The sequence below is a fragment of the Giraffa tippelskirchi genome, chromosome 9 (assembly GCF_054371585.1).
Source record: "Giraffa tippelskirchi isolate mGirTip1 chromosome 9, T2T-mGirTip1v1.2.pri, whole genome shotgun sequence".
NCBI classification, from domain to species: Eukaryota; Metazoa; Chordata; class Mammalia; order Artiodactyla; family Giraffidae; genus Giraffa; species Giraffa tippelskirchi.
The window spans coordinates 99,841,849-99,869,549 of NC_137283.1; the positions used below are offsets into that span (position 1 = coordinate 99,841,849).

General features: G+C 36.8%; 1 protein-coding gene and 1 long non-coding RNA gene across 14 annotated transcripts in view; one reads left to right on the forward strand and one right to left on the reverse strand.

Annotated features, from left to right (window-relative positions):
- The window catches only part of CEP85L (centrosomal protein 85L), a 203,474-nt gene that overhangs the window by 167,761 nt on the left and 8,012 nt on the right, over window positions 1-27,701 (forward strand). For 11 of the 13 annotated variants that reach the window (XM_081530910.1, XM_081530903.1, XM_081530902.1 and 8 more), the window contains 7 exons: window positions 21-200; window positions 3,945-4,097; window positions 6,178-6,332; window positions 9,825-9,942; window positions 10,664-10,714; window positions 22,745-22,849; window positions 24,762-24,993. In XM_081530910.1, the coding sequence (XP_081387036.1) occupies window positions 21-200; window positions 3,945-4,097; window positions 6,178-6,332; window positions 9,825-9,942; window positions 10,664-10,714; window positions 22,745-22,849; window positions 24,762-24,993 (994 nt within the window). Of the gene's footprint in view, window positions 1-20; window positions 201-3,944; window positions 4,098-6,177; window positions 6,333-9,824; window positions 9,943-10,663; window positions 11,014-11,723; window positions 12,313-22,744; window positions 22,850-24,761; window positions 24,994-27,701 lie in introns of those variants that run through there. The other 2 variants (XR_014065799.1, XR_014065798.1) reach the window with 2 other exon arrangements.
- On the reverse strand, window positions 1,489-27,627 carry LOC145521967 (uncharacterized). Its single transcript, XR_014065810.1, has 4 exons — window positions 27,521-27,627; window positions 23,818-23,925; window positions 3,503-6,015; window positions 1,489-1,643 (listed from the first exon to the last, which is right to left on the reverse strand). It is a non-coding gene; the product is annotated as an uncharacterized LOC145521967 (long non-coding RNA).

The following is a 27,701-nucleotide window of genomic DNA, read 5'->3' on the forward strand; positions in this document are numbered from 1 at the left end:
GTGTTTCTCTTTCTGCATAGCCACAATATGAGAGCACCTCCCTCCAGACTCCATTTTCAGACCAGTCAGCATCCCATCCCCAGCACGAGGAACTTGAGCGAAAGCTCGCGTCTGCTGAGAAAGAAGCTTTACAGCTCAATCAGTTTCTCAAACAGAGAATAAGCCAGTTTAGTGAAGAGAAGAAGAAACTGGAGGAAAAGGTAGGTGTTTTTAATAAAGTTGAATAGGCCAAGGGCACTCCTTCAGCATACGACTTTTTTGTTATCTACTGTGTGCCACGTGTCTTACCAAGTTTATTACACTAAAGGGAATAGTTTTATAGCAACTTTTGAGAAATCCTGTGCTGTCTACAAAAATCCAGGCATTTTTTTTGAGAAACAAAAATACCATTGTATATTATGTTATGTCTTTCTAAATAATAGTAAAGCTCTTTTTAGTTGCCTATGCTGAAATGTGACACCAGTAACTTTTCCTTTTCCTTTTTGGGTCCTGTATCTTTGTCATGTGTGGTATGAAGGATTGCTAAATGAAATAAAAGTGGTCTTTCTTTCAGAAGCACATGACTTCAAGTTATTTAAGCTGAAGCCCTAGAATAGAATAAGTAGCTGAAAGCCAAGTGCCTATATATACACAATATATCTGTACATTTATTTGACCTTTCTGCCTTTATTAAAGTATTTTCACATACTTCATCTCATTCCACTATAGTATTTAAAAATCATCTTAAGCAGCTACTTAGTTGTAGAACTGGCTTTAGATTTCTCTTGTTACACTCAACTTATTATTCTGTTAACTAACCTCCCATTCAGGTGATCTTAAGGCAGTCACCATGATTTTCTGTAGACAAGATTGGCACTATTGATAAGGAACTCATTGATATTTTTGAGTCAGTATAGATATACATGTGTGTATACATACAGACACACGAGCTAAAATTTTTTATCTTCCAAAAAAATTTGACATTTTACATGGTAGATAGAAATTGTTGAAAAGCTAGAAGTAAAATTCAAGACAATTTAACTCTTTGTTTGCTGCCTTAGTTCTAATAATAATTTATAAAAAAAATTAGAGGAAAATACTTTCTCCCTAATCTATTTTGTTCTAATAATTGTATTTAAAATAAAAATAAATCTGTTTGTAAATTTCTTCTAAAATGGGACTCTCCTATTGCCTTCTAGGAATGATCTCAGTATTGCATAATACCTCCTTGAAAGAAAAATCTTAGCTTTTTATAACTGAAATAAGAAAGATTTATTAGCATTGTCTCATTTAATGGCTTCCCTGGTAGCTCAGACAGTAAAGAATCTGCCTGCAATGCAGGAGACCCAAGTTCAGTCCCTGGGTTGGGAAGATCCTCTGGAGAAGGGAATGATTACACACTCTAGTATTCTTGCCTGGAAAATTCCATGGACAGAGGAGCCTAGTGGGCTGCAGTTCATAGACTCACAGTGTCAGGCATGACTCAGTGATTAACACTTTCCCTTTTACTTTCTTTTCATTTTTTGCTGCTGTTGTTCAGTCACTAAGTTATGTCCGACTCTTTGTAACTGCGTGGGCTGCAGCTTGCCAGACTTCCCTGTCCTTCATCATCTCCTGGAGTTTGCTCAAACTCATGTCCACTGAGTTAGTGATGCCATCCAACCCTCTCATCTGTTGTCCCCTTCTCCCCCTGCCTTCAGTCTGTCCCAGCATCAGGGTCTTTTCCAGTGAGTTGGCTCTTTGCCTCAGGTGGCTAAAATATTGGAGCTTCAGCATCAGTCTGTCCAATGAATATTCAGAGTTGGTTTCCTTTAGGATTGACTAGTTTAATCTCCTTGCAGTCCAGGGGACTCTCGAGAGTCTTCTTCAGCTGAACAATTTGAAAGCATCAATTCATTTACCCATAGGTAATTACTGGAGTTCAAAATTCAGTGACCTCTATTAATCTGAAACACAAAACTTGGAAGTTAAATAAACAAAAACCAGAAAATAGAGAACTTCTCATCAGTCAGCAGGGTAAAGAAAAACAAGAAAACTAGATCCAATAATTATGTGTGATCAGCTGCTTGTGGTCACAGATAACAGAGATGATGTCTGATCAAGTGTTGGCCAAGATCTGTGATCCAGAGCAGCAAGCTTGACATGATAGCGAAGAAGAGAGTTGACCAACCAGAGAAAAAGAAGATACCTAGGACGCCTTTGCATGGTAGAAGACAGCATGACTAAATTATTCTAGTGACTCCTTTTTGAGGTCACAATTACGTCACATTTAAGTCAGTTAAACAATTAAGTGTAAATTAGGGAGCATGCAGTAAAAAGAGACTGGTTAGTTATGTAACTTACAGGGTCGTTTGCTGAGGCAAAAACTAGATTGTGTGGCATTTTCAGGTCACAGCCAGTGCCAATGTCTGTAAGTTCTGGTAGAGAACAAGTTAAATTGTCACACCAGCACCTTGATTTTAGTCCTAAGAAAGCCCCAGCACATATTAGGATTTGTCTGTTTTACCAGTGTTGCTCCTTACCCAAAGAACTAAGTGGATCCTAATTTTATTAATGGAATAAATAGATGAAATAAGACGTGATGTGTTTTTCTAATTGAAATTGTTTTGATAAAAGTTGTTAGACATTGGACCAGAAATAAATTAGATAAAGCATGAAAGAAACTAGATTGTGGCCAAGCATTAGCTTTTATAAAATTTGGAAGAGTAATCCATTATACTACTAATTACTACTTATTTCCATGGTGAATATGAGAAAAGGCTATAAAGTTATTTTAGAATCCTGTAAGCTTGTGAAATAATATAAAATGTCTGAAAGACAGGCAATTTAAAGTAAACATAGTCTAGAGTTTACTTTTTAGGCAACTATTTGTATATACTTTGTTTTTAATTGATCTTGAGTATGAAAGAGCTGTAGCAGTAGTATCTCTACAGAATCTAAAGATTTGTATATTTCAGGTGGAAAGGCAAAAGCAAATAGCGCATAAAAATCTGAGGTTCAACCTGTACAAATTGGAATTTACTAGTATCATGAATTGTATATGTTCTCTAGTAGGTGTTCAGTTAACGTATTTCATCAGTCCTAGGGTGGCATTAATGATAAGGTACGTTTTTATTTTATATAGTTTTTGGAAGGAAAATATGCTGCAAGTTCAGTTTGACACAGTGCTTTAACAACAGTCTTGCTTGAGCTGTGGATTACTCTCACTAGTCCCATTATTTGTTCTTAAGTATCTGATCATTTTGTTAAGTGTCCTGGCTTTGATGGCATTACTTTATTTAGTACCGATAAGCAATTCCTTTGTCTGTAAGTAACGAAACAGCTTTAATTACTTATAGATATCTTCTTTTCTTAATTCACATAAAACATTGCACATAACTTTGCAAGAAATAAATTAAAGTCATCATTCCAGAGATGAATACTTGCTTCACTGATTTCAGAATTATACCCTGAAACTGTTTCTGTCTTTCTGGATACCAAGACAGAAAGAATGCCAAAATAAATTGGTTTTTCAATGCCAAACTATATAAAATTAGTTTTTCAATGCCAAACTATAATGTAACATTTCAAAAGTATTTTAAATGTCATTTAAACTTGGCACTCTTTCAACTTGTACATAATACTGTTGAAATGACAAAGATATGAATAGTCTTGACCAAATTTGCACATGTGCAGACAATAAAAACTATATCATTCCTGCAGCCTGGCTGACTGCAGTTTATAGGAAATCATCAGTTGTAAAGCAAATAAAAATTCCCAAACTCTTAATTTCAGTGATATGGGAATTTGAAAAAATGTGAATCTTAGAATTTATGAAATAAGGTAACTCATACGTAAGTTGGAAGTGATGTTAGCTATATCTGGAACTGTTGGCAAATTCAGTGATGCCTAAGATTAGGATGTTGGTTTTGATATTATTATTTTTTTAAACGAAACCACTAAAGATTCTTAATCTTTTTCTTTAGCTTAAAACCAGAGATAGATACATCAGTAGCTTGAAAAAGAAATGCCAGAAGGAGTCTGAACAGAATAAAGAAAAGCAGAGAAGAATTGAGACCTTGGAAAAGTATCTGGCTGACCTTCCAACTCTTGATGATGTGCAGAGTCAGAGTCTGCAGGTAACACGAAATAAAATGCTGATCTTTAAATGGCAGGAAACATATTCTTGGAAACATATTCTTTTTTTGAATTGACTCTTTTGACATCTGAAATTTATAGTTTTTCATTCATTTTGTAAATTTTTGTAATTAAAAATTTTGGTTGTATATTTGGCTAATTGTAAGTTAAATCTGTGTGCTTAATCGCTGTGTTTAGGGTTAACTTTAATTAGAAACTTTGTTCATTTAAGCATGAATAGATCTTTCTTGTTCTTAATTAATACGTGGTTTCCTGCCTAACGAACCTGTGTCTTAACTCTCTCACTGTTCTACTCTAAAAGACAGTTTCTAACCCACTGACAGCCCCCTCCATGCGCACCCCACCACATGCACCCCAGTTCTGACCTTTCCCAGTGTTCTCTGGAGCCACTGAGGCTTAACAAGACCTTTTTGGACTACCTTTCTAGATATTTGTCTTGTTTTCATCATTCTTCTTAATCTTTCCATAAACTCTTTCTTATACTTGAATCTATGACCTCCATTCACTCCTCTGACTTCTGACTGTTTTCCTTTCTTAGCAACATCTCATCCAAAGTCCTTTTACCAACTCTGGTGAGGGCTTTCCTCCTGAGGCCTTATTTGTAAATGCTACAGATTTGGAGTAGTCCATTAAACCTACTCTTCAGTCTTTTCTCAAAGTCTTTCTGATCATGGGATTTTCAATCTCCATACTATTGATATTTGAGGGCAAGTAATATTTTGTTGTTTGACTCTATCCTGGGCATTAAAGGATGCTTAACAGCATTTCTGGCCTCTATCTACTGGATGCCGATAGCACTGCTCCTTCTCTTCCCCCTAAACCAAAAATGTCTGCAGACTTTTCCAAATGTCTCCTGCAGGGAGTGGAGGGATGAGAATCGTTGATCTAATCCATGGTGTATCGTTATTCTGTAGACTTTAGACCTACAGCACATTCTCTGTTTACATTAATTTATAAGTTGTAAAACTAAGAGAGGGTGATATCATGAAGGAACTAAAGAAGGACCCACAAGGGCTTGAGCAGGAACAGAGAGGACTATAGATTTTTAAAATGTGTGTTCATACCACATTATACCCATTAGGATGGCTAATATCTAAACAACAGAAAGTAACAAGCATTGGTGGTGATGTGGAGAAATTCTAGTTCCTCGTGCACTGTTGGTGGGAATGTAGTATGGTGCAGCCACTATTGTAAACCATATGGCAGTCCTCAAAAATATTAAAAACAGAATTACTGTATGCTCCATTAATTCCGCTTCTGGGTGTATACTAAAAATAATGGAAAGCAGAGTCTCAAACAGATGTTTATTCACAATGTGTGTTCAAAAGTTCATAACAGCGTTATTTCCAATAGCCAAAATGTAGAGGCAGCTCAAGTGTCCATCAGTGGACAAACGGATGAAAAACCTGTGATGTATACATACATTATAGCCTTAAAAAGGAAAGACTTTCTTACACATACTGCAACATGGGTGACCCTATGGACATTTGCTAAGTGAAATAAGCCAAGCACAAAGATAAATAGATTAAAAATAAATGAATCAGAGAAAAATAGGTATGAGGTACCTAAAGTAATCGAATTCATAGCGACATAGAGACAGAAAGTCAAAGGGTGATTGCCAGTGGTTGAGGGGGAGATGTAGATGGAGAGTTGTTAATGGGTAGAAAGTTTGTTTTGCAAGATGGTGATTAGTTTATCACAATGTGAATGTACTGAACTCTACTGAATTGTACATTTAAAAATGGTTATTAAGATGATAGATTTTATGTTACGTATATTTTGCTACAATTAAAAATAGAATTACAATCCTAAACTGAGATTATTCACCTTTCTCTCTGTGGCTTCCAGAAATTTCTGACTGTATTCTTCTATTCTCCATAATCCCATTCTCTCGGCTCCCTTTATGCAAAGGAAGAGATAAAGTGTTAAGTGCTATACATGAGATGAAGATAGTGTGATTTTAACAATCAGTCTACTAATTCTCGAGAGCCTGGTATCAATTTCTAGTAGAAACACATTTAATATTCTTTGTGTTATGAACTTTAAAAAATTTCTCTTTAGCTTCAAGTTATAGAAGAAAAAAATAAGAATTTGCAAGAGACTTTGATAGATGTGGAAAAAGAGCTTGAAGAGTTCAAAAAACAGTATCAAGAAAAAGAGGCACAGCTAATATGCCAGAAAAAGAAAGAAAAGGAGTTGGTAACTACAGTTCAGAGGTAAGAAAACCCTCAGTAATCCTTTTATGTTATTTTTAGTTTACTCTTTATTTTTCAAAGAGCATTTTCACTTAAAATGCGTTAATTTATAATTAATGCTCTATTATTTTTCTTAAAGATGTACTGTTGATAACTAAAAGTATCATGTCATTGAAACAGATTGTCTCAGTTGCAATTTATTTGATCCAATGTACTGGCATCTTGGTTTTAGACGATTTTAGATGAGAATAGTTTTTTTAAAAGATGCCAGTTGAAAACAGGAAGCATTAACACAAACCCTTTATCTAATGGCTTTGTCAAAGAATAAGTAAAAATTCTAAATAACAACAAGAGGGGCAGCCTGACTGCACTCCTTAATGGGACATGTCAGAGTGCAGTAATTGGCCCATTTCACCTGGCTGCAGAGTAATAGATGTGGCTCTTTGCCAGGTACCTTCCAAGTTTTCTCACATTTCTCTCGCCTCACAGGACTCTTCTAATTTAATACAGTTAGAACTGCAGTGCATATTATTTGCTTGTATATTTTGTTAATGTAAATGAAAATTGATATTGGATTCCTGAAAAACCTAGAAAACTAGGCTCTATATTCATCTACATATACTCTGTTTTTTAGAACTTAAAAAGCCTTAATAGATGATCAACTGTTAGTAGTAAAACTATCCTAAAGAGGAAAACAACAAAGCAACAAAAAACTGAATTTAAGAAAGACACTCTTAATGCTTGTATCAATTATATATAATTCAACATAACTTTTTTAGTCAAAACCCTTCAGATAATTCTATGTTAACATTGCTTTACTACTATTTTCTAAGCCTTATATATGTCTGGTCTACATTTTCCCCTTGGATTTCGGTGCAGATAGCCTCTGATTTCTAGGACAATTCAGTCCTCAGTGTCTCTAATCTCAGCTTCAAAAAAAATCCATACACCTTTGACTCTACCTTTATTTTTCTCCTGTTTTCTGCTTTCTTGATCTTTAATTTCTTTTTATTACTCCACGTCTTATATCCTATTCTCTAGTCTCAAAACAGCTTCCTGACCTCTGTTAATTCAACCATATATCTTTCTTTAATCTTACGACAAAAGGCAAAGGGATAACGCATTTGTTCTGTTTTATGAAGTGTTAACAGTCATACACTCAAGCTGTGTTTTTATGAGTAGAACTAGGAGCACCTGAAAATAATTGGAATGTTTGTTTTGTTCCATTGTGTGCTTTTACATATTTAATATGATTTTATACCTTCTCTTTTATTTTGATTTTCTCTTTTATTATGCTTTTGGAGAACATTGAGCTTGGTATTCTTGATTTGGAAAGATTTAGTTTAGTGCATTTCAGAATTCATTTTCCATATCTTCAGTATCTTGATCCTGAGATGACATCATCCTAGGAAATTTCTCTTGATTTCTAATAAACATAAAGGGCCAGAGAAGATGTTCTAAAATTCTTCAGTACTTGTATGACTTTGGGGGTAGGAATGTTATTCCAGTTTCCTCAACTATATGATGTAGTTAGTATTCCTTAAGTTTCAGAAGAACTTAAGATGTATTATGTGACTATAAATTATATCACTACATTGATGTATTTCCCAAGTTTCCTACTTTGTGAATATGTAAGAGCTTTTGGGATTTAAAAATGAGGCAAAAGTTTTTCATTTAGAAATGAAAATCTAAGTAAAATATGTGGAAGGGATTCACAGTAATGCAGTAGTTGGTACCTTTGCTGTTCAAGAGATTTATTACTTTTCTAAATGAGCATGCTTCATAACATAAACAAAATGAGAATGTGTACATGAAGGAAAACTTTTTTGATATTTTTACATGACAGAGTACATTTTTCCTTCCACATCACTGACTCTTTTGTTTTCTTTTTAATGAGAAGCTTTAATAGTTTTGATGTAATTTATTTTTCTTGAAATGTTTGTAATAAATACATAGAAATAGTATCTTAACACTGAATTGGGACAAAGACATTCTGAGATAGAAATAACATATTTTTTCACTGATAGACTGAAAAAGCAAATGTTTTTATGACAAGTAACAGTATATTACAAAGCTGTACAGTATATTTATAATATGTAAAAACTTCTCTGGTGCCATTATTTATGAACACATCTGAATACCTCATTGGACTATTCCGAACTCTCAGTTCTTTGTCCACAGACTAAATATGGCATCTCTTCTTTATGAGGGATATGGAGGGGGAGACATAACATGACAGACATAATAGTTGAAAGAAGAAAATAATGAAAATATAAAAATCCACATGAAAGGAATTGTGATTCTTTTAGTAGGCTGCAACTCTTGAATACGACTACATGCTAAAGTGAAACTGTTTCTAGGTGTCTTGCCATTATGTTTTGATTTGGGTCGTTGTTGTTAATGGCATAATTTCTTTTAACCTAAACAATCCTACTCTTCCTTTCTCAAAGCTAACACCTAACCCCCCCCCCTTATCTTTTTTCTTAATATACCAGAGGGGCTTCCTTCTATTGTTTCCTCATAAATGCAACTCTGTGCCAAGCGTAGCATGAGGCACTGTTATGTCACATAATAAATGTATAAGGTTATTGCTTTTCAAAGAGGAGGACCCACTCAGCATCCAGTACAGATTCTGGTCACCACAACACCAGTCATACCTGTTGGGCCAACACACACTGAGCAAAGACATGGCAGGAATCCATAAAAACAGCCCTTGCATCAAAAAAATTATATTCAGACAGACTACACAGAGATACTCCCACAAAACAGCCCTTCAAGACCTCGAGGTAACTCTTTCTCCTAAACTCATACAGTTAGAGAAATATAAATAAAATACAGAAGCAAAGGAACCACTCCCAGTTAAAAGATCAAGAGAATTCCCTAAAGGATAAACAATGAAACTGACCTTTCCAGTCTACTGGATCCCAGGTTCAAAATGAAGTTAATAAGAATGCTGAAGGAAATTTAAAAAAGCTGTTGATAGAAATGCAGATTATTGTAAAAAGGAGCTGGATTGTTGCTCTCCTTCATGAAGGAGAAATGTAATTCTGCCGATTTAGGTAACAGATATCTTTATGAACAAACTTTTGCTGAACTCAAAATGAAGGGCAAAAGACATATATCCATATTCTTAGGCTCCCTACCACAGTCATCTTAATCAAGCAACTCGCCTTTTGGGAAGGAGGGAAAGAACAGCGTTTAGATTGCAGAGCTCAGATTAGGGTCATGCAGGACTTCACTAGGGCCTAAGGATTTCACATACTAAGCAGATCTGGTCTTGAATCTGGTCTCATATTTGCTGTTTCTGAAAAGATGATCCACCTCCATTATGTTTTTTACTTGTAAGACATATAAATACTCAAACTTATTCATCTACTCTCTGTAGGTTTTTATTATTGTCTGCTTAAAATATATTATAGATCCTAAGAAGAGACTTCATTTATGTTGAAGTCATCTACCAAAATCAGCACATAGAGCTTATTTTCTTCATATAATTATGTCTCTCTAAAACAGTTTGCAGCAAAAAGTAGAAAGATGCCTTGAAGATGGAATTCGCCTTCCCATGTTAGATGCTAAACAGCTTCAGAATGAAAATGATAAGCTGAGAGAGCAGAATGAGAATGCCAGTAAGGTCAGTACATCTGTAATAGTGAACTTTCATAGTGAAATCTGTAGATATGTGTGTGTATATATATAACTTATTTTACTTTATTTGATTTATATTTTTACTAATATTTAGCAGCTTTTATAGAATTTTTAGTTTGAATGTCTTTATTAGGAAAGAAAATAGCAATTTAAGTAACTTTAAATGAAATCCAAACTAAAAAAGTTACTTTATTTCTTAGCAAAAACAAAAGGATATCTTTTTCTTTCCTAAATCATTCAAAATCTGTTTCAGACTTACTATTTTTAAAAATATTTATTTATTTGGTTGCACCGCATCTTATTTGTGGCTCACAGGATCCTTAGGTGTGGCATCAAACTCTTGGTTAGGGTGGTATCTAGTTCCCTAACCAGGGATCAAAACCAGCTCCCCTGCATTGGGAGCACAGAGTTTTAGCCACTGGACCATCAAGGAAGTTCCTCAAATTTGTTTTTACAAAATGTAAAGGTTAAAGGTTTATCAAGAACTAAAGTAAAGCATTTGCAGTTTTATATATGTGTGATCCAAGTCATATGTCTATTTAAAGGATGCTTTGTATAAATACTTTTGTAAAAAAAAAAAAGTCACATTTTGATTTTTTTTTAAAAATTCATGATTCTGTGTGCTTTTGTTTTCTTGAAATTTAGTAGTTCTAAAAGAGCAATGAAAGAAAAATTTGATTCAGACTGATATATTTCCTATGTTCTAGATAATAGATAGCCAACAAGATGAAATTGACAGAATGATTTTGGAAATTCAGGTAAGGAATATTTTGTACTTTTTTAATCTAGCTGTATGCTCAGTTCCATATCTAAAAATATTAAAACATATATGTTTTGTATGAAAATATTAATAACACTCAAGATGACATTATAAATTCTTTAATATTAATCTTTCAGTTGTTTAGAATGAAAATGATTCTTGATAAATCATTTCTTCAAAAAATTGTTCTCTGTTCCTTACCTTGCCTCTTTTCAACTTGGTGTAGTCTCTACTACTGAGAACACATTTGAGTAAGATCATCAATGATGTTGGAGACGGGAATGGCAACCCACTCCAGTGTTCTTGCCTGGAGAATCCCAGGGACGGGGGAGCCTGGTGGGCTGCCGTCTATGGGGTCGCACAGAGTCGGACACGACTGAGGTGACTTAGCAGCAGCATCAATGATGTTGGAGACAGGAATGGCAACCCACTCCAGTATTCTTGCCTAGAGAATCCCATGGACAGAGGAGTCTGGCAGGCTACAGTCCATGGGGTCACAAAGAGTCGGACATGACTGAGCAACTAACACAACACAACAACATCAGTGATGTGCTGTTTAAAGACAATGGACTGTCTTTAGTTCACTGTGACTGGGCAAGAACCCACCCCCTCCTACTAGTTCTATGTGTTCTTTTTCTGTTATCAAAGTATAACACTGCGCATATTTGTGTCTGTTCCTCCTCCTTAGTTTCCTCATAGTGTGGAGACTACTGTAGATCACCTACTAGCTAGAGCTAAGGGTGTCTGACCCCTAATACAAACCAAAATTCATAGATTAAGTGTATTTTCATTCTTTTATTGATTTGCCAAATATTTCCTGAGCTCCTGTATATATGCCAGGTGCTGTTCTTAGCACCGGAGGTTCATCAGTGAACAAAGCAAGCCCCTGGCCCTTTTAGTGGGGCGAGTTGGAGAAATGGAAGTATAACATCAAGTAGAGAAGTGAAGTGAAAGTCGCTCTGTCATGTCCGACTCCTCACAACTGTATAGTCCATGAAATTCTCCAGGCCAGAATACTGGAGTGGGTGGCCGTTCCCTTCTCCAGGGGATCTTCCCAACCCAGGGATCGAACCGGAGTCTCCCGTGTTGCAGGCAGATTCTTTACCAGCTGAGCTACCAGGGAAGCCCCAAGTAGAAATATGTGCTATTATTAAAAAAAAAAAAAAACGGATAGAGGGCAATGACAGATCATGTTGCGTTAGATACAGTGGCCGTGAAGTTTTCCCCGAGTAAGTCACATTTGAACATAGATTTGAATGGAGTTAACCAGGGGAAGAACATTCCAGGCAGAGAGCGCGTCCAGGGCCCTGAGTGTGCTCCCTGACAAGCAGGAAAGTGGCTGGTGTGGGCAGCCCTGCTTGTGAGACCCAGCAAGAGCTGACGGTTGGGTGGGGAGCCCTGCTGGTGAGACCCAGCAAGAGCTGACAGGTGGGAGCAAGGAGCCTGGGGCCAGATCACACAAGGGAATATTATGTCTTTGTACTTTATTCTTCAGGTGATTGGAAACCATTGGACAAGTTATGTTGAATGCATTTTCATTTTTATTTCTCCTGATTGGAGTAGTCTCAAAACTGGAAATAAAAAAGAATAACATAAGTTGTTTGAGTGTCAGAATTTATGGACACTCTGCTTTGTCTTTTGACCATATTAAGTGAGCTATCAGTGTAATCAAATGCTAGTCCAATTCAGCAAGTATATGGGCTTATTGGATTGATTCACAGAGGTTATACTTTTTAATGTATATTCCTTTATTTGTTCTATAAGCCATTCAAATCGAGAGATGGTTAGGTTTCCTCCGCCATTATCCAACTTCATATCATGGACCACAATGAAAGGAGTTACTATTTTATTTGGTAACATTTTCCAAGAAGTAAACCTAATAAAAACTATCTCAGTGCAAATTAAGGAGAGGTTACTTCATCCTTTGGCATTGAAATTTTGGTGGCTAACATGTTCAGTTCAGTCACTCAGTCATGTCCGACTCTCTGCAACCCCAGGGACTGCAGCACACCAGGCCTCCCTGTCCATCACCAACTCCTGGAGCTTGCTCAAAGTCATGTCCATCGAGTCGGTGATGCCATCCAACCATCTCATCCTCTGTCGTCCCCTTCTTCTCCTGCCTCCAATCTTCCCCAGCATCAGGGTGTTTTCTAATGAGTCAGTTCTTCGCATCAGGTGGCCAAGGTATTGGAGTTTCAGCTTCAGCATCAGTCCTTCCAATGAATATTCAGGACAGATTGCCTTTAGGATGGACTGGTTTGATCTCCTTGCAGTCCAAGGGACTCTCAAGAGTCTTCTCCAACACCACCGTTCAAAAGCATCAATTCTTTGGTGCTCGGCTTTCTTTATAGTCCAACTCTCACATCCTTACATGACTACTGGAAAAACCCAGAAGTGTAGGATTTGTTTTTGTTTATTTGTAGGATTTATTTCATACTGTTGCTCACATTATGGATGTTTAAGGTATGTTTGCATTACTTAAAATGTGCATTTTCCCCATTTGTGGAAAAATCATAATGCAGTTTACTCTTACACATTAACTGAGTCTTTTAGTCAGTCACATTTGGATATGAGTGTATATAAACCAATATGTAGAAGAATATATAATTATATGCCATTCCATTCTTTAATCTTAAAATGCTTGAGTTAACATTCTTTTATTTCTTCAAACTAAAGAATAGAAGTCAAATTAATGAGGTTCATTTATTTCCAAATATTTGGGTCCAGACAATATACTCATTCATTCTGCTGTCTTTTATCTTTTGAAGCAAAGGCTGTCTTGTTTTGAATTGTTTTGTTTTTGTGTAACATTGCTTGCTTAAACTTGTTATTATTTGGCCCTCACAGTTTAAAAAGCTAGATTTTTTTTTTGTTTTTCTTATTATTTGGTGGTTTGTGATAGATATAAAAGGTATGTATTCTGTAAAAATCTGAAATTTTCAGAATATTGCCTATTCTAAAAAAAATGAGTATTAATTATTTACCCATCATTGTAAACTGTGGAATCCTAAAGCAAACACTCTGGGTTGAAAAAGTATTCTTGTTTCTTTATACTGTAGTCAATGGGCTTATCATCAAGTTGACACATAAATTAATACAGCAATTTCTGTTACTGATTATTTAAAGCTCCTAGCTTTTCCTTTTGCTTACATCAACAGTGGCAACCTTACTCCTATGTAGATTGTGATGTCCTTCCAATGTGCTATATAGCTCTGTTATATTCCTTCAAATTCCTTTGCATAGGCAAAATAACACAAAATACTTCAAGAATAGCAGAGAACTTCCCAACCATTTTTAACATGAATTATGCTTTTTCGCTATTAGTATGGTATTAAATTTATTACAGACTGTCACTGCCATTATAGTTGGCATCTTTTGTTCCCCTATAGTGTTAGGGAGTATTCTGTTTTTCTGGTATTAAGTAGACAAAGCCAACTTAATATTATCAGAATTCCATGTTTCACTGCTTCTTTAAGTCCCTACAGATTTGATAAAAGTTTGTTAGGCTGATTTGGAGTACTGTATTGCTTTGGGTATAAGCAGGTTACTCTTACAATTTAAATTTTTTGACACAAGAGAAAAATCCCTTGCCATGTTTACTATATGTCCAGTTTATAGGAGATAAAAACAAGGCATTGTTATAGGGTAAAAATGCTACATTTGAAATACAACTGTTGTTTACTGCTGTGTTCAGTTCAGTTCAGTAGCTCAGTCGTGTCTGACTCTTTGCGACCCCATGGACTGCAGCACACCAGGCTTCCCTGTCCATCACCAGCTCCTGGACCTTATCAAACTTATGTGCATCAAGTTGGTGATGCCGTCCAACCATACCATTCTCTGTTGTCACCTTCTCCTCCTGCCTTCAGTCTTTCCCACATCAGGGTCTTTTCCAGTGAATCAGTTCTTTACATCAGGTGTCCAAAGTATTGGAGTTTCAGCTTCAGCATCAGTCCTTCCAATGAATATTCAGGACTGATTTCCTTTAGGATGGACTGGTTGGATCTCCTTGCAGTCCAAGGGACTCTCAAGAGTCTTCTCCAACACCACAGTTCAAAAGCATCAATTCTTCGGTGCTGTGTCCCAGAAGTCAAATAAATACTGATTTAGGTCAGTGACAAGTTTATTGATTCACAACTTTGAAGCTTGGGGAGAATTCAGTCTTCTACTGATTATAATGTATTAGTTGTTGAATATATAAAAGGTTTTACTTCATGTAAAAGTATACACTAATTTTAAAATTGAATTCAGTGCTATAAAAGCGCAGATGTATCTGTTTTGTTTAGCTGTCAAGGTAATATTGTTAACTGACATGAATACCTTGGTTACTTGTTGATCCTTTAGAAATACTGCCTTTACTTTTATCCATGAAACCAGGGTAGGTAAAGTGGCTTCTCCTCTTAAAAGTTTCTTTTGTCAGTGTAGAATAGAAAAGACATTTTGCAGTAGAATGTTTCCCATCATTTCCATAAACCTGGCTACAGTTTGAGTGTGAATGAGTTCTTCATTGGGCATTATTACCTTCCTTCCTGTTTATTTCTCAAAAGTACATTTCACCCATGTAACTTTGTTTCCAGTGAAATGTTATCATTTTATGTTACCATTATACTCTTTTGGCAGAGGACATACAAAGTAAAAAGGTTTGGTATTTGTTAACTTGTTTTTTTGTAACACATTAAAAAATGTTTTCATTAAAAGGATTTATGCATTTAAATGATTTTTCACCAGTTTCCTTGGGACTAGTTCCGAGCAGCTCTTCATGTCATCATGCTAAAAGCAGAACTCACAGGCAGATTGTTTGTAATGTTACATCAGGTAGCAAGATGATAGCTAAGAAAGGAATTTGAGCTGGACACTATCTTTAATTATTATTAAATAGAAACCTTAAGAAATGCGGGGGCGGCGGCCGGGGGCAGCGGCAGAGAGGGCCTAGGCCGGGCCGGGGGCCGGGGGCGGCGGCCGAGAGGGCCTAGGACGGGCCGGGGGCTGGGGCCAGCGGCGGCGGCGACGGCGACGGCGGCGGCAAGAGGAATTACCCAAGGCCAAAGGTAAGAGAAACCCAAGTAAGACGGTAAGTGTTGCGAGAGGGCATCAGAAGGCAGACACACTGAAACTAAAATAACAGAAAACTAGCTAATCTGATCACACGGACCACAGCCTTGTCTATCTCAATGAAACTAAGCCATGCCGTGTGGGGCCACCCAAGACGGATGGGTCATGGTGGAGAGGTCTGACAGATTGTGGTCCACTGGAGAAGGGCATGGCAAACCACTTCAGTATTCTTGCCTTGAGAACCCCATGAACAGTATGAAAAGGCAAAAGGATAGGACACTGTAAGATGAACTCCCCAGGTCAGTAGGTGCCCAATATGCTAATGGAGATCAGTGGAGAAATAACTCCAGAAAGAATGATGGGATGGAGCCAAAGCAAAAACGATACCCAACTGTGGATGTGACTGGTGATAGACGCAAAGTCCGATGCTGTAAAGAGCAATATTGCATAGGAACCTGGAATGTTAGGTCCATGAATCAAGGCAAACTGGAAGTGGTCAAACAGGAGATGGCAAGAGTGAGCGTCGACATTCTAGGAATCAGCGAACTAAAATGGACTGGAATGGGTGAATTTAACTCAGATGACCATTATATCTACTACTGTGGGCAAGAATCCCTTAGAAGAAATGGAGTAGCCATCATGGTCAACAAAAGAGTCCGAAAGGCAGTACTTGGATGCAATCTCAAAAATGACAGAATGATCTCTGTTCGTTTCCAAGGCAAACCATTCAGTATCACGGTAATCCAAGTCTATGCCCCGACCAGTAATGCCAAAGAAGCTGAAGTTGAACGGTTCTATGAAGACCTACAAGACCTTCTAGAACTAACACCCCAAAAAGATGTCCTTTTCATTATAGGGGACTGGAATGCAAAAGTAGGAAGTCAAGAAACACCTGGCGTAACAGGCAAGTTTGGCCTTGGAGTACAGAATGAAGCAGGGCAAAGGCTAATAGAGTTTTGCCACGAGAACGCACTGGTAATAGCAAACACCCTATTCCAACAACACAAGAGAAGACTCTACATGTGGACATCACCAGATGGTCAACACCGAGATCAGATTGATTATATTCTTTGCAGCCAAAGATGGAGAAGCTCTATACAGTCAGGAAAAACAAGACCGGGAGCAGACTGTGGCTCAGATCATGAACTGCTTATTGCCAAATTCAGACTTAAATTGAAGAAAGTAGGGAAAACCACTAGACCATTCAGGTATGACCTAGATCAAATCCCTTATGAGTATACAGTGGAAGTGACAAATATATTTAAGGGACTAGACCTGACAGAGTGCCTGATTAACTATGGACAGAGGTTCGTGACATTGTACAGGAGACAGGGATCAAGAAAATCCCCATGGAAAAGAAATGCAAAAAAGCAAAATGGCTGTCTGAGGAGGCCTTACAGATAGCTGGGAAGAGAAGAGAAGTAAAAGCAAAGGAGAAAAGGAAAGATATTCCCATCTCAATGCAGAGTTCCAAAGAATAGCAAGGAGAGATAAGAAAGCCTTCCTAGCAATCAGTGCAAAGAAATAGTGGAAAACAACAGATTGGGAAAGACTAGAGATCTCTTCAAGAAAATTAGAGATAGCAAAGGAACATTTCATGCAAAGATAGGCTCGATAAAGGACAGAAATGGTATGGACCTAACAGAAGCAGAAGATATTAAGAAGAGGTGGCAAGAATACACAGAAGAACTGTACAAAACAGATCTTCACGACCCAGATAATCACGATGGTGTGATCACTCACCTAGAGCCAGACATCCTGGAATGTGAAGTCAAGTGGGCCTTAGAAAGCATCACTACGAACAAAGCTAGTGGAGGTGATGGAATTCCAGTTGAGCTATTTCAAATCCTCAAAGGTGATGCTGTGAAAGTGCTGCACTCGATATGCCAGCAAATTTGGAAAACTCAGCAGTGGCCACAGGACTGGAAAAGGTCAGTTTTCGTTCCAATCCCAAAGAAAGGCAATGCCAAAGAATACTCAAACTACCACACAATTGCACTCATCTCACATGCTAGTAAAGTAATGCTCAAAATTCTCCAAGCCAGGCTTCAGCAATACGTGAACCGTGAACTTCCAGATGTTCAAGCTGGTTTTAGAAAAGGCAGAGGAACCAGAGATCAAATTGCCAATATCCACTGGATCATCGAAAAAGCAAGAGAGTTCCAGAAAAACATCTATTTCTGCTTTATTGACTATGCCAAAGCCTTTGACTGTGTGGATCACAATAAACTGTGGAAAATTCTGAAAGAGATGGGAATACCAGACCATCTGACCTGTCTCTTGAGAAACCTGTATGCAGGTCAGGAAGCAACAGTTAGAACTGGACATGGAACAACAGACTGGTTCCAAATAGGAAAAGGAGTACGTCAAGGCTGTATATTGTCCCCCTGCTTATTTAACTTATATGCAGAGTACATCATGAGAAATGCCGGGCTGCAAGAAGCGCAAGCTGGAATCAAGATTGCTGGGAGAAATGTCAATAACCTCAGATATGCGGATGACACCACCCTTATGGCAGAAAGTGAAGAAGAACTAAAGAGCCTCTTGATGAAGGTGAAGGAGGAGAGTGAAAAAGTTGGCTTAAAGCTCAACATTCAGAAAACTAAGATCATGGCATGTGGTCCCATCACTCCATGGGAAATAGATGGGGAAACAGTGGAAACAGTGTCAGACTTTAGTTTTTTGGGCTCCAGAATCACTGCTGATGGTGACTGCAGCCATGAAATTAAAAGACGCTTACTCCTTGGAAGGAAGGTTATGGCCAACCTAGATAACATATTTAAAAGCAGAGACATTACTTTGCCAACAAAAGTCCGTCTAGTCAAGGCTATGGTTTTTCCAGTGGTCATGTATGGATGTGAGAGTTGGACGGTGAAGAAAGCTGAGCACCGCAGAATTGATGCTTTTGAACTGTGGTGTTGGAGAAGACTCTTGAGAGTCCCTTGGACTGCAAGGAGATCCAATCAATCCATCCTAAAAGAGATCAATCCTGGGTGTTCATTGGAAGGTCTGATGTTGAAGCTGAAACTCCAATACTTTGGCCACCTCATGCGAAGGGTTGACTCATTGGAAAAGACCCTAATGCTGGGTAGGATTGGGGGCGGGAGGAGAAGGGGACGACAGAGGATGAGATGGTTGGATGGCATCACCGACTCGATGAACATGGGTTTGGGTAGACTCCGGGAGTTGGTGATGGACAGGGAGGCCTGGCATGCTGCAGTTCATGGGGTCGCAAAGAGTCGGACACGACTGAGTGACTGAACTGAACTAAGAAATGTGATTTTTATGGGGCTTGCATATTCCTTATTTATTGCTTAGTTTTAAAATACTTTGAAAATTCTCTTTTATCAGTATGGAAGAATGAGGGAAAGTGATTTAATATTTGTCCATACTTAGGGCAAAGTGAGAAATGGAACCTCTGTTGCTAAATGAAGAGGTGTCAGTGATGGTTCTGGGTGATGATATTATATGTTACAGGAACGGTTCTTTCTGGTTTATATTTATTATCCCCAGACCTCAACAGTAATCGTACAAAGTAAGAAAGAGCATATTTTTATACATGAAGTTGCTGAGGTTTTGAAAGGTGTGTCCAAAGTCTCAGCTGAGATTCTAAGTCATATCTGTCTGCCTCAGAGTTTGTGCCTTGGGCATTAATCCTGGCTGCCTCAAAGTGAAAAAAGAATGTTAGTCTGATTTGTTCCTTATATTAATATAAGTCTTAGGGTAAAGAATTGTTTTAAGGGGTTTTCCTGGAATGAAAAATAGTTAAGCTGGAGCACGTTGGGAAACTAATCTCCTGTGGAAAGCACCTTATACTCAGTTACCTCGAAGTGCAATTTGGCAATTTTGTCCCCAAAGTGAAATTTTTTAGTACATTACACTCTATTATATGGTGGCATTATTAGCTCCTTGAGAGGAATAAAATGGCTTTTTTTTTTCCTGATACATTTATTTCAAAAGCTTTATTTTTTTTTTTTTATAAATTTATTTATTTTAGTTGGGGGCTAATTACTTTACAATATTGTAATAGTTTTTGCCAACAACTTTATAATGATTTTATCTCTTACTATTTTCTGTCGTCCTAGCTCTCTTTGCTATTTCTCACACAGAAGAAACACCCATCTGCCTCAGAACCTTTGCACTGACTGAAACATACTCTAGTTACCTATGGAACACAGTCTCTCACCTCCTTCAGGACTTTGCTCAGATGTCACCCTTTCCATGAGCCCTTATTCTATCGGATTTGAGATTCCACCCCCTCCATCACCACACTGTCTGTTCTCTAAAGCCCTGGGCAAATTCTAATATGTGATACTACATAACTTACATATTTGTTACGTTTATTTTCTCTGGCCTTTTTCCTCCTAGTACAAGTTCCATAAGGACTAAGTGTTCTTGACTGTTTTGTTCATTGAGGTGGATATATTTTTGCTAAATTAATGGTTATATGAAGGAATGTATTTGTGAAGCTCTTGTGTGTGGGATGGGGTGAGATGGGGTTGGTTACTTGTGTGTGTTTATATAGCAAAACTGCTAATATAAGATTCTTTCAAAATATTCTGTCGTAAATTAGGTTTGTGAAGTATGTAGAATACATTGAGTAAGGCACTTTTGGTTTGTCTTCATTTGGGCTATTTGTATTTACAGCAAAAAAAAAATGGTTAGCATTTCTGGATATTTAAATCAAAATATTAATAACAAATGAATTTAAAACCATCAACTCCAAGAATGATTATGATACATACCTGTTTAGGTTAGTAACTTAGACTTAAATCATTATTAAATAAGAAATTTAGAGAGAAATTGTAGACATTTAAAAATTAATTTATTTTTAACTTTAGTAATTCTATTCTGAGCTTAGGTGAAATTCCCCTGCCCTTGCTTTTTTCTTAAACATGTGCTTTTTCATGTAGTTTGGAATAGAAAAGTAATCTTTTAGCTGAAATGTTAACTGTTAGGCAGCTATAGCACTCACACCTAATATTATCCTGTAAGTAGTACAGGATAATAAGTGGTCTTATTAGAATAAGTGTATCTGTGAACTCTTTCCTCTGTTAAAGGACCACTTGGCTAGTGCCTTTGAACCCAACCAACATAACATGTTAAGCTTGATATTAATATTGTTCCCCAATTGAATTTTCCTTCTTGTGACAAACAGCACTAGTGCCAAACATTTCTAATTTGTTCTGGTGAAGAAGATTGCCTTTTTCTTCACTGATTTAGATTCAGTTTTATGTGGTAACACATTAATCAGATTTACTAGCTAATTATTAGTCACATTCAACATGATAAAAATAAAAAACTGTAGTCTTTTAAAGAATTATTTTACACAGTTATGAAAATATCTCTTTTGGGTTCAGTTTTCATTGTTAAAATGAGATTTAGAGTAGTTTATTTGTGATGCCTTTCTTTACAATATTAATAAAGTAAAGTCATAAATCTTAAGAAAATTTTGGATAAATTCTGGATTCCAGGCAAATAATCTTGTCATGCTAGTAAGAATCAGTTTTTGGCTAGGTAAATAAATCCCGACATATCATTCAATCAAATGGATTTTGCTTCAGTCAAGTGCAGTTACAAAGGAATTTCAGTACCCAAAAATATATATTCTCAAATAGCCATGTGACTTTGTGCTGTGGAACTCATTTTTGTGGAATATAAAACAAGTTTTTCCTTGAAATAAAATGTACTTGTTATAGAGCTTGATTCATTTGTGTCCAACTTTTGAGTTATTAAACATAATATTTTTACAGAGTTTAGCAGACAAATGAGATTAAAAAGCAAAAAGTTTAGATACTGTTACTGAGAAAACCATTTTATATTTAGAGTCTTATCTCAACCACTGGTGACAACCATCCTCTCTTATTCCATCCAGAGATAATGTGAGGGGGGGGAAAAGTAGGTTGTGTGCTAATTAGGTGGTCAACATTCTGAAGTATTTTCAGTTTTGAGACTAAATACAGACCTGAAGGGGAAAAAAATGAAATCTATTCTCTAGTCATATTTATTGATCTTGTGGTTTAAAAAGAGAAAAGTTGATAGAAAAAAGTCACTGATAAGTACAAGGTTTATAACAAGTTCTTCTGTTGTATATTGCTGAAAAGCAGATTTATAAGCTGAAATAACCCAGGAGCTCTTAAAATATCCTATATTCTGCTTTGATATACTCAAGATTTTCCCACAATAGTGTCATGTCTGGTTAATTTATAATTTTATAATGGAGTTAAGAGAGAGATTAGTTTATCTAAGCCCCATAATAGACCTTTGGCTTGAATTCAACATTATATTCACTGCTTGGAATACTATACACCAAGAGGGGATGTTTAGCTGTGTTTCAAATAATAGAAAACAGGGATAGTCTTATGATCTTATTATCTTGTAGCTTATTAATCATAAGAAAAAGGTTTTTTGTTTGTTTTTCTTTTAAGTATGCTGTGCCATGCATAATTGCTTCAGTCATTTCTGACTCTTTGAGACCCCAGGTTCTGTAGCCTGCCAGGCTCCTCAGTCCTTGGGACTTTTTAGGCAAGAATACTGGAGTGGGTTGTCATTTCCTCCTCCAGCGGATCTTCCCAACCCAGGGATCGAACCCACATCTCCTGCATTGCAGGCAGATTCGTTCCTGCTCAATTTTTTAAGTATAGATTTGCTACTACACTCCCAGGATATAAATGAAAATCAGTAAAATAAAAACTGTAATATAGCATTAAACTGCACCTTTAGATTTAAGATGTTTTACCAAGAATTAAAACTTACTTGGTAAAGATGACACTTTTCCTTCCTCCCCACTCCTCCACTCTTTGGAACTATCCACTCTAGAAGTAATATGAGTTAACTGAGAAGTGGAGGCCTCATTTTCCAAGGGATTGGAGAAGTCAGGGCATCTAAAGTGTTCAGAGCCAGTATTCCTGGTTGCCTACCTAATTGCGTTATGCTTTAAGCATTAACATGCTTTGCTTTCTAATTCTCTTTATTGTAGTCTATGCAAGGGAAACTTTCTAAAGAAAAACTGACTACTCAAAAGATGATGGAAGAGCTGGAGAAGAAAGAAAGAAACCTTCAGAGATTAAGAACATTGCTTGATGTGAGTAGAAGAAATTCAGATTGCTTTCAAGGACGATTCAGTACCTATTTAAGTTACAGGAAATGCCTGTTTTGTACATACTTGTAAATCATTTTTTAATTGAAGACTTGATTTTGTTGTGCCAGTTAATTAAATTCATTAGGTTTCTTAATAAGATTATAATAAAAAGACAAACTTTTAGTTTTGTATTGTCTTAGAAACAGTTTCATACACTTAACTACAGCAAAGTCAGCTGTTACACAGAGATTAGATCCCAAGTCATGAAATGATGCATAAATTGAATATAAACAAAGTTACCCTTGAAAATCCTTAAGGAAGGTACAATGTAGACACTTCATCTCTGGAACAGATCACTTTCTTCATTCAATTATGAGATGAAACATTAATATTTGGCTTGCATTTAAGGACATGTTACATAAAAAGTACTTATTTTAGTTTTTGAGCTGTCATCATGATATTTTCCTCTAAATACTTAGAAATACATCTCCAAAAATTAGGGACAGTGCCATTTCAGCATTGTCCCACCATATAAGAATAATAATTTTCCTTGATGTTTGGTAATACCTGTCTTAGAAACATTTCTGCCTTTCTTCCCTAAATGTTAAAACCAGTATTCAGTCAAGACCATGTGTTGTGTTTCATTTTGCTTTTTAAACCTAAAGTTCTTTTCTTCTCCTTAACAAAATCAGGCCTTTTGTCTTATAGACTCAGATTTGTTATACCTGGATTTGTCTGATTGCTTCCTCATGGTGTCATTTATCTTGTTCTCTACCCCTGTATTTCTTGTAAGCTAGAAGTTAAAGCTAAGGATATTAGACTCATTGCAAACATTTTTTGGCATGAATACTTTGTAGATATCTTTCACATCATCAAATTATATGTGTTTGCTTATCCCACTGAAAGTGTCACAAATACCGATCTCACTGGATTAAGGTGGTAACTTGATTCTTTTCTGCTGTAACACTTACCTCTGCAATCAGCAGATCTGTGGAGTTGATACTTAGGCAAGTGTGTGAATATCCAGTGAGCCAGCACCCTTTCCCTTGATGGTTTTAACATCCACCAGTGATCATCATCTAAATCATTAGACAATTAAAAGAGTAATTTTTATATCATTCCTTTTACAATTATTAGCTGGCATTCTTCTATAAAAAATTGTATTTTCCTCATCAAGACAGGCTATTTGGCTTTTCTGAAATTTCCAATACCACCTGGAAAGTTAGTCAAACTTACCTTTAATTAGTATTTTTCAGGATGAGGAATAAATGGTGGTAATTTGGGGAAGAAGTGAGTGTAGCTTTTTCTAAGCATAACAAATCATGAGCTCATACTGATACTTCTAATTCAGATTTAACAATTGAGAGTTGTTTGGGCTTTTTTCTTCATCTTTGATTTTATACTTTTTATTTCTTTTCCTCTTACACCGAAAAATTTGGTTCCTATCAACACCGTAACATATATACTTTTTTCTCAATATACAAAAAATAGTTTCAGATTAGGTAAATCACTGTTGCTACTAACGATAAAACTACAGGATGAGGTTTCAATTTTCTTTGCAGTTCTTTCTATTCTGGGGATAAATCTCATAGCAAATTTCATAACAACCAAGGTACTTTTAATATGAGACCCTGGGAGACTCCCTAGAAACTGAGTCTGTTGGAATTTATGTTTCGTCTCTCAGATTTACCCTCGGACATCAGATGGCACAGAGGAACCCTTCCCAGTATTTGAATTCTTTTTCTCTCCCTTTTTATTTTTCTTACTGCATGTATGCAGTTAAATTTGGTTACTGTACACGTAATATGACTTCACTGTTTTGTTTATAGACTTGGGTGGGAGAATGTCAACCTTTATGGCTTTTGAGTATCTTCTGTTCTGACAGCCTGATTTTTGTTTTCTTTATCCACTGCAGAACCAAAGACAAACAGAAGAGACCTGCTCTTTTTTGGATCAGGGCCAGGAAGCAGAACAGTCCAGGCAGCAGACCGTTCTTTCCAAAAGGCCACTCTTTGATTTGAGTGTGATTGATCAGCTGTTCAAGGAAATGTCCTATTGTTTGCTTGACTTGAAGGCATTGTGTAGTATTCTTAATCAGCGTGCTCAGGGCAAGGAGCCTAATCTTTCTTTATTACTGGGAATCAGATGTAAGTGGCTAATGACTTGTCCTAACTGTATTGCCTAACAATTAGAAACATATCTTCTTGAATTAGAAACTTTTGTCTTTTCCCTATTTATTTTTATCTCCCTTCCTACTTAGATTTATAAATTTCTGAGATCAATCTGTGGCTCTGAATACCTGTTACTGCTTACTAGCTGGAACTTGCCTCATTGTATTTATAAAAATGAGGAGGGTCATAGTTGATATGGACTGCCACTCGGAAGAATGCCTATAAATCCACGTATATGGATGAGTTAGGAGATGTTGCTTGTGCAGAATTCAATACGTAGTAGTTAAGTGTAATTTTCTGATTACTTTTCTAAAAGTGATGATTCTTTTTGCTTTCACATGGCGATTGTATTAAATTAATGACCCATCCATCAGTCTGCTGGTAAAATATCTGAGAGAAAATACTTAGAAGCTTTCCTATGTATGTTCTGTGGCAGCTATTTAATGTAGGTGCCAGTGCTGCCACATGAGCCAGTTTTCGTGCCTGTAATGTGTTGTCCTTGTGATGTGCCCCTGCTGGCTTTGTCCCTTTCAATGTGACACCCACCCATTCTGCCTCATTTCTGTCCTGCACTCCTAATGGTGAGAGCTGCCTCAATACTATCCTAGTGTCTGGTCCCTTCTCTGCTACTTTTGCTGGAACACTCAACTTACATAAGGGCCCTAAATCATAATATTGATATGTTGGTCTCTTTTTAATATAGAGGAAATGGACTTCAGTAAGGAGAAATGAATGGAATAAGACCATAAGGTTTCTATACCAACGTGCTGTATTGAGTAATTGCTTAATAATATGATTACTGTGTGACTGAGTGGAGACTAGTTTTATTTCCAGTTTCATCAGAGAGATTCTATAATTTTGTATCATAATAGTTATTTTGGCAAACCAAATAATACTCCTGATCATGTAACTGTACTCAGAGATGTCAGCAGAAGTTTCTTTTCCGTAAATGTAAGAACACATATATGAGTGTGAGTATGTAGCAAGCACTTTAAAAGAAAATTGAAGTTTAGTTGATTTACAGGGTTGTGTGTTAGTTTCTGGTGTACAACAAAGAGATTTAGTTATTCATACAAAATATATATTTCATTATAGGTTATTATAAGATACTAGTATAGATCCTGTGTTGTGCAGTAGGACCTTGTTGTATTTTACATATAGTAGTTTGTGTCTGTTAATCCCATGAAAGGAAGTGAAAGTGTTAGTCGCTCAGTTGTGTCCAACTCTTTGCAACCCCACGGACTGTACCCCGCCAGGCTCCTCTGTCTGTGGAATTTTCCAGGCAAGAATACTGGAGTGGGTAGCCATTCCCTTCTCCAGGGGATCTTCCCAACCCAGGGATCAAACCTGAGTCTCCTGCGTGGCAGACAGATTCTTTACCACCTGAGCCACCAGGGAAGCCCATACTCCTTCTTAATCCCTCTCTTCTTTTCTTCTCTGGTAATGATGTTTGTCTTCTATGTCTGTGAGTCTGTTTCTGTTTTTTAGATAAATTCATTTGTGTTGTATTTTAAATTCCACATATAAATGATACCATATGGTATTTCTCTTAATCATTCTTATTTTGTATAGTATGATAATTTCTGGGTCCATCCATGTTGCTGCAAATGCTGTTATTTTATTCTTTTCATGGCAGTCCTGTATTTAGTTTTTTGAGGAACCGCCATACTGTATTACATCGTGGTTGCACAATTTAGATTCCCACCAACAATGTAGGAGGGTTCCCCTTTCCCCACCCCCATTTATTGTTGGTGGACTTTTTAGTGATGGCCATTCTGACTGGTGTGGGACAGTACCTCATTATAGTTTTGATTTGCATTTCTCTGATAATTAGCAACATTAAGCATATTTTCATGTGCCTATCTGCCATCTGTATGTCTTCTTTGGAGAATTATTTGTTTAGGTCTTCTGCCCATTTTTTTTATTCGGTTGGTTTTTAAAACACTTTAATGTTTAAGTATATTCAGTCGCTCAGTAAACATTAATCAAATGCCTTCTATGGTCCAAGCACTGAAGTGCTCATAATGCACATAAATTGAACACAGTTCCTGCTCACACATTAACCACAATATTAGAGCATTGGGATAAGTAGTATAATTGAAATGTGATCAGAGGACAGTGGGGGCACGTGCGGCTGTTGGGGGGGGACCAGTGAAATCTACCTGAGAGGGGCTGTAAAGCCTCCATACGGGTGTTTGGCTTGAATCTCAAAGGAGGAGAAGTTTGATGGGTGATCATGGGGTGCTGGAAGTTAGCAGTCATCTCTTGGAGCAATCAATAAAAGCTTACACACAGAAGACTCATTTTCTCCACCATTTTAGGGCTGGCCATCCTTTTGGTTATTATGTAACCTTCTACCTTTGCACTGCTTATGTAGCATTTATTAACTTTTTCAGTGACAGAATAAGAGAGCAGCCCTAACATGAGTAAAAGGGAGATTCAGCAATCTTGCCACCATGTATACTCCTTCCAGTCTGTTAGGGTTTAACCCCAGGATCCTTACCTTATAGTCTGGCCTTGTGAAAAGTTGACCAACCAGCTAATTTCTCAAAAACAACGGAGGTTATTTAGATCCTTATCTCATCACCCCATCAACTATCTGTTGACACTGTTCACCTCACCCTTGTTAAAGCTCTGCTTCCATGGTTTCCACGACATCATTCTCTAGGTTCTGCTTCTACCTT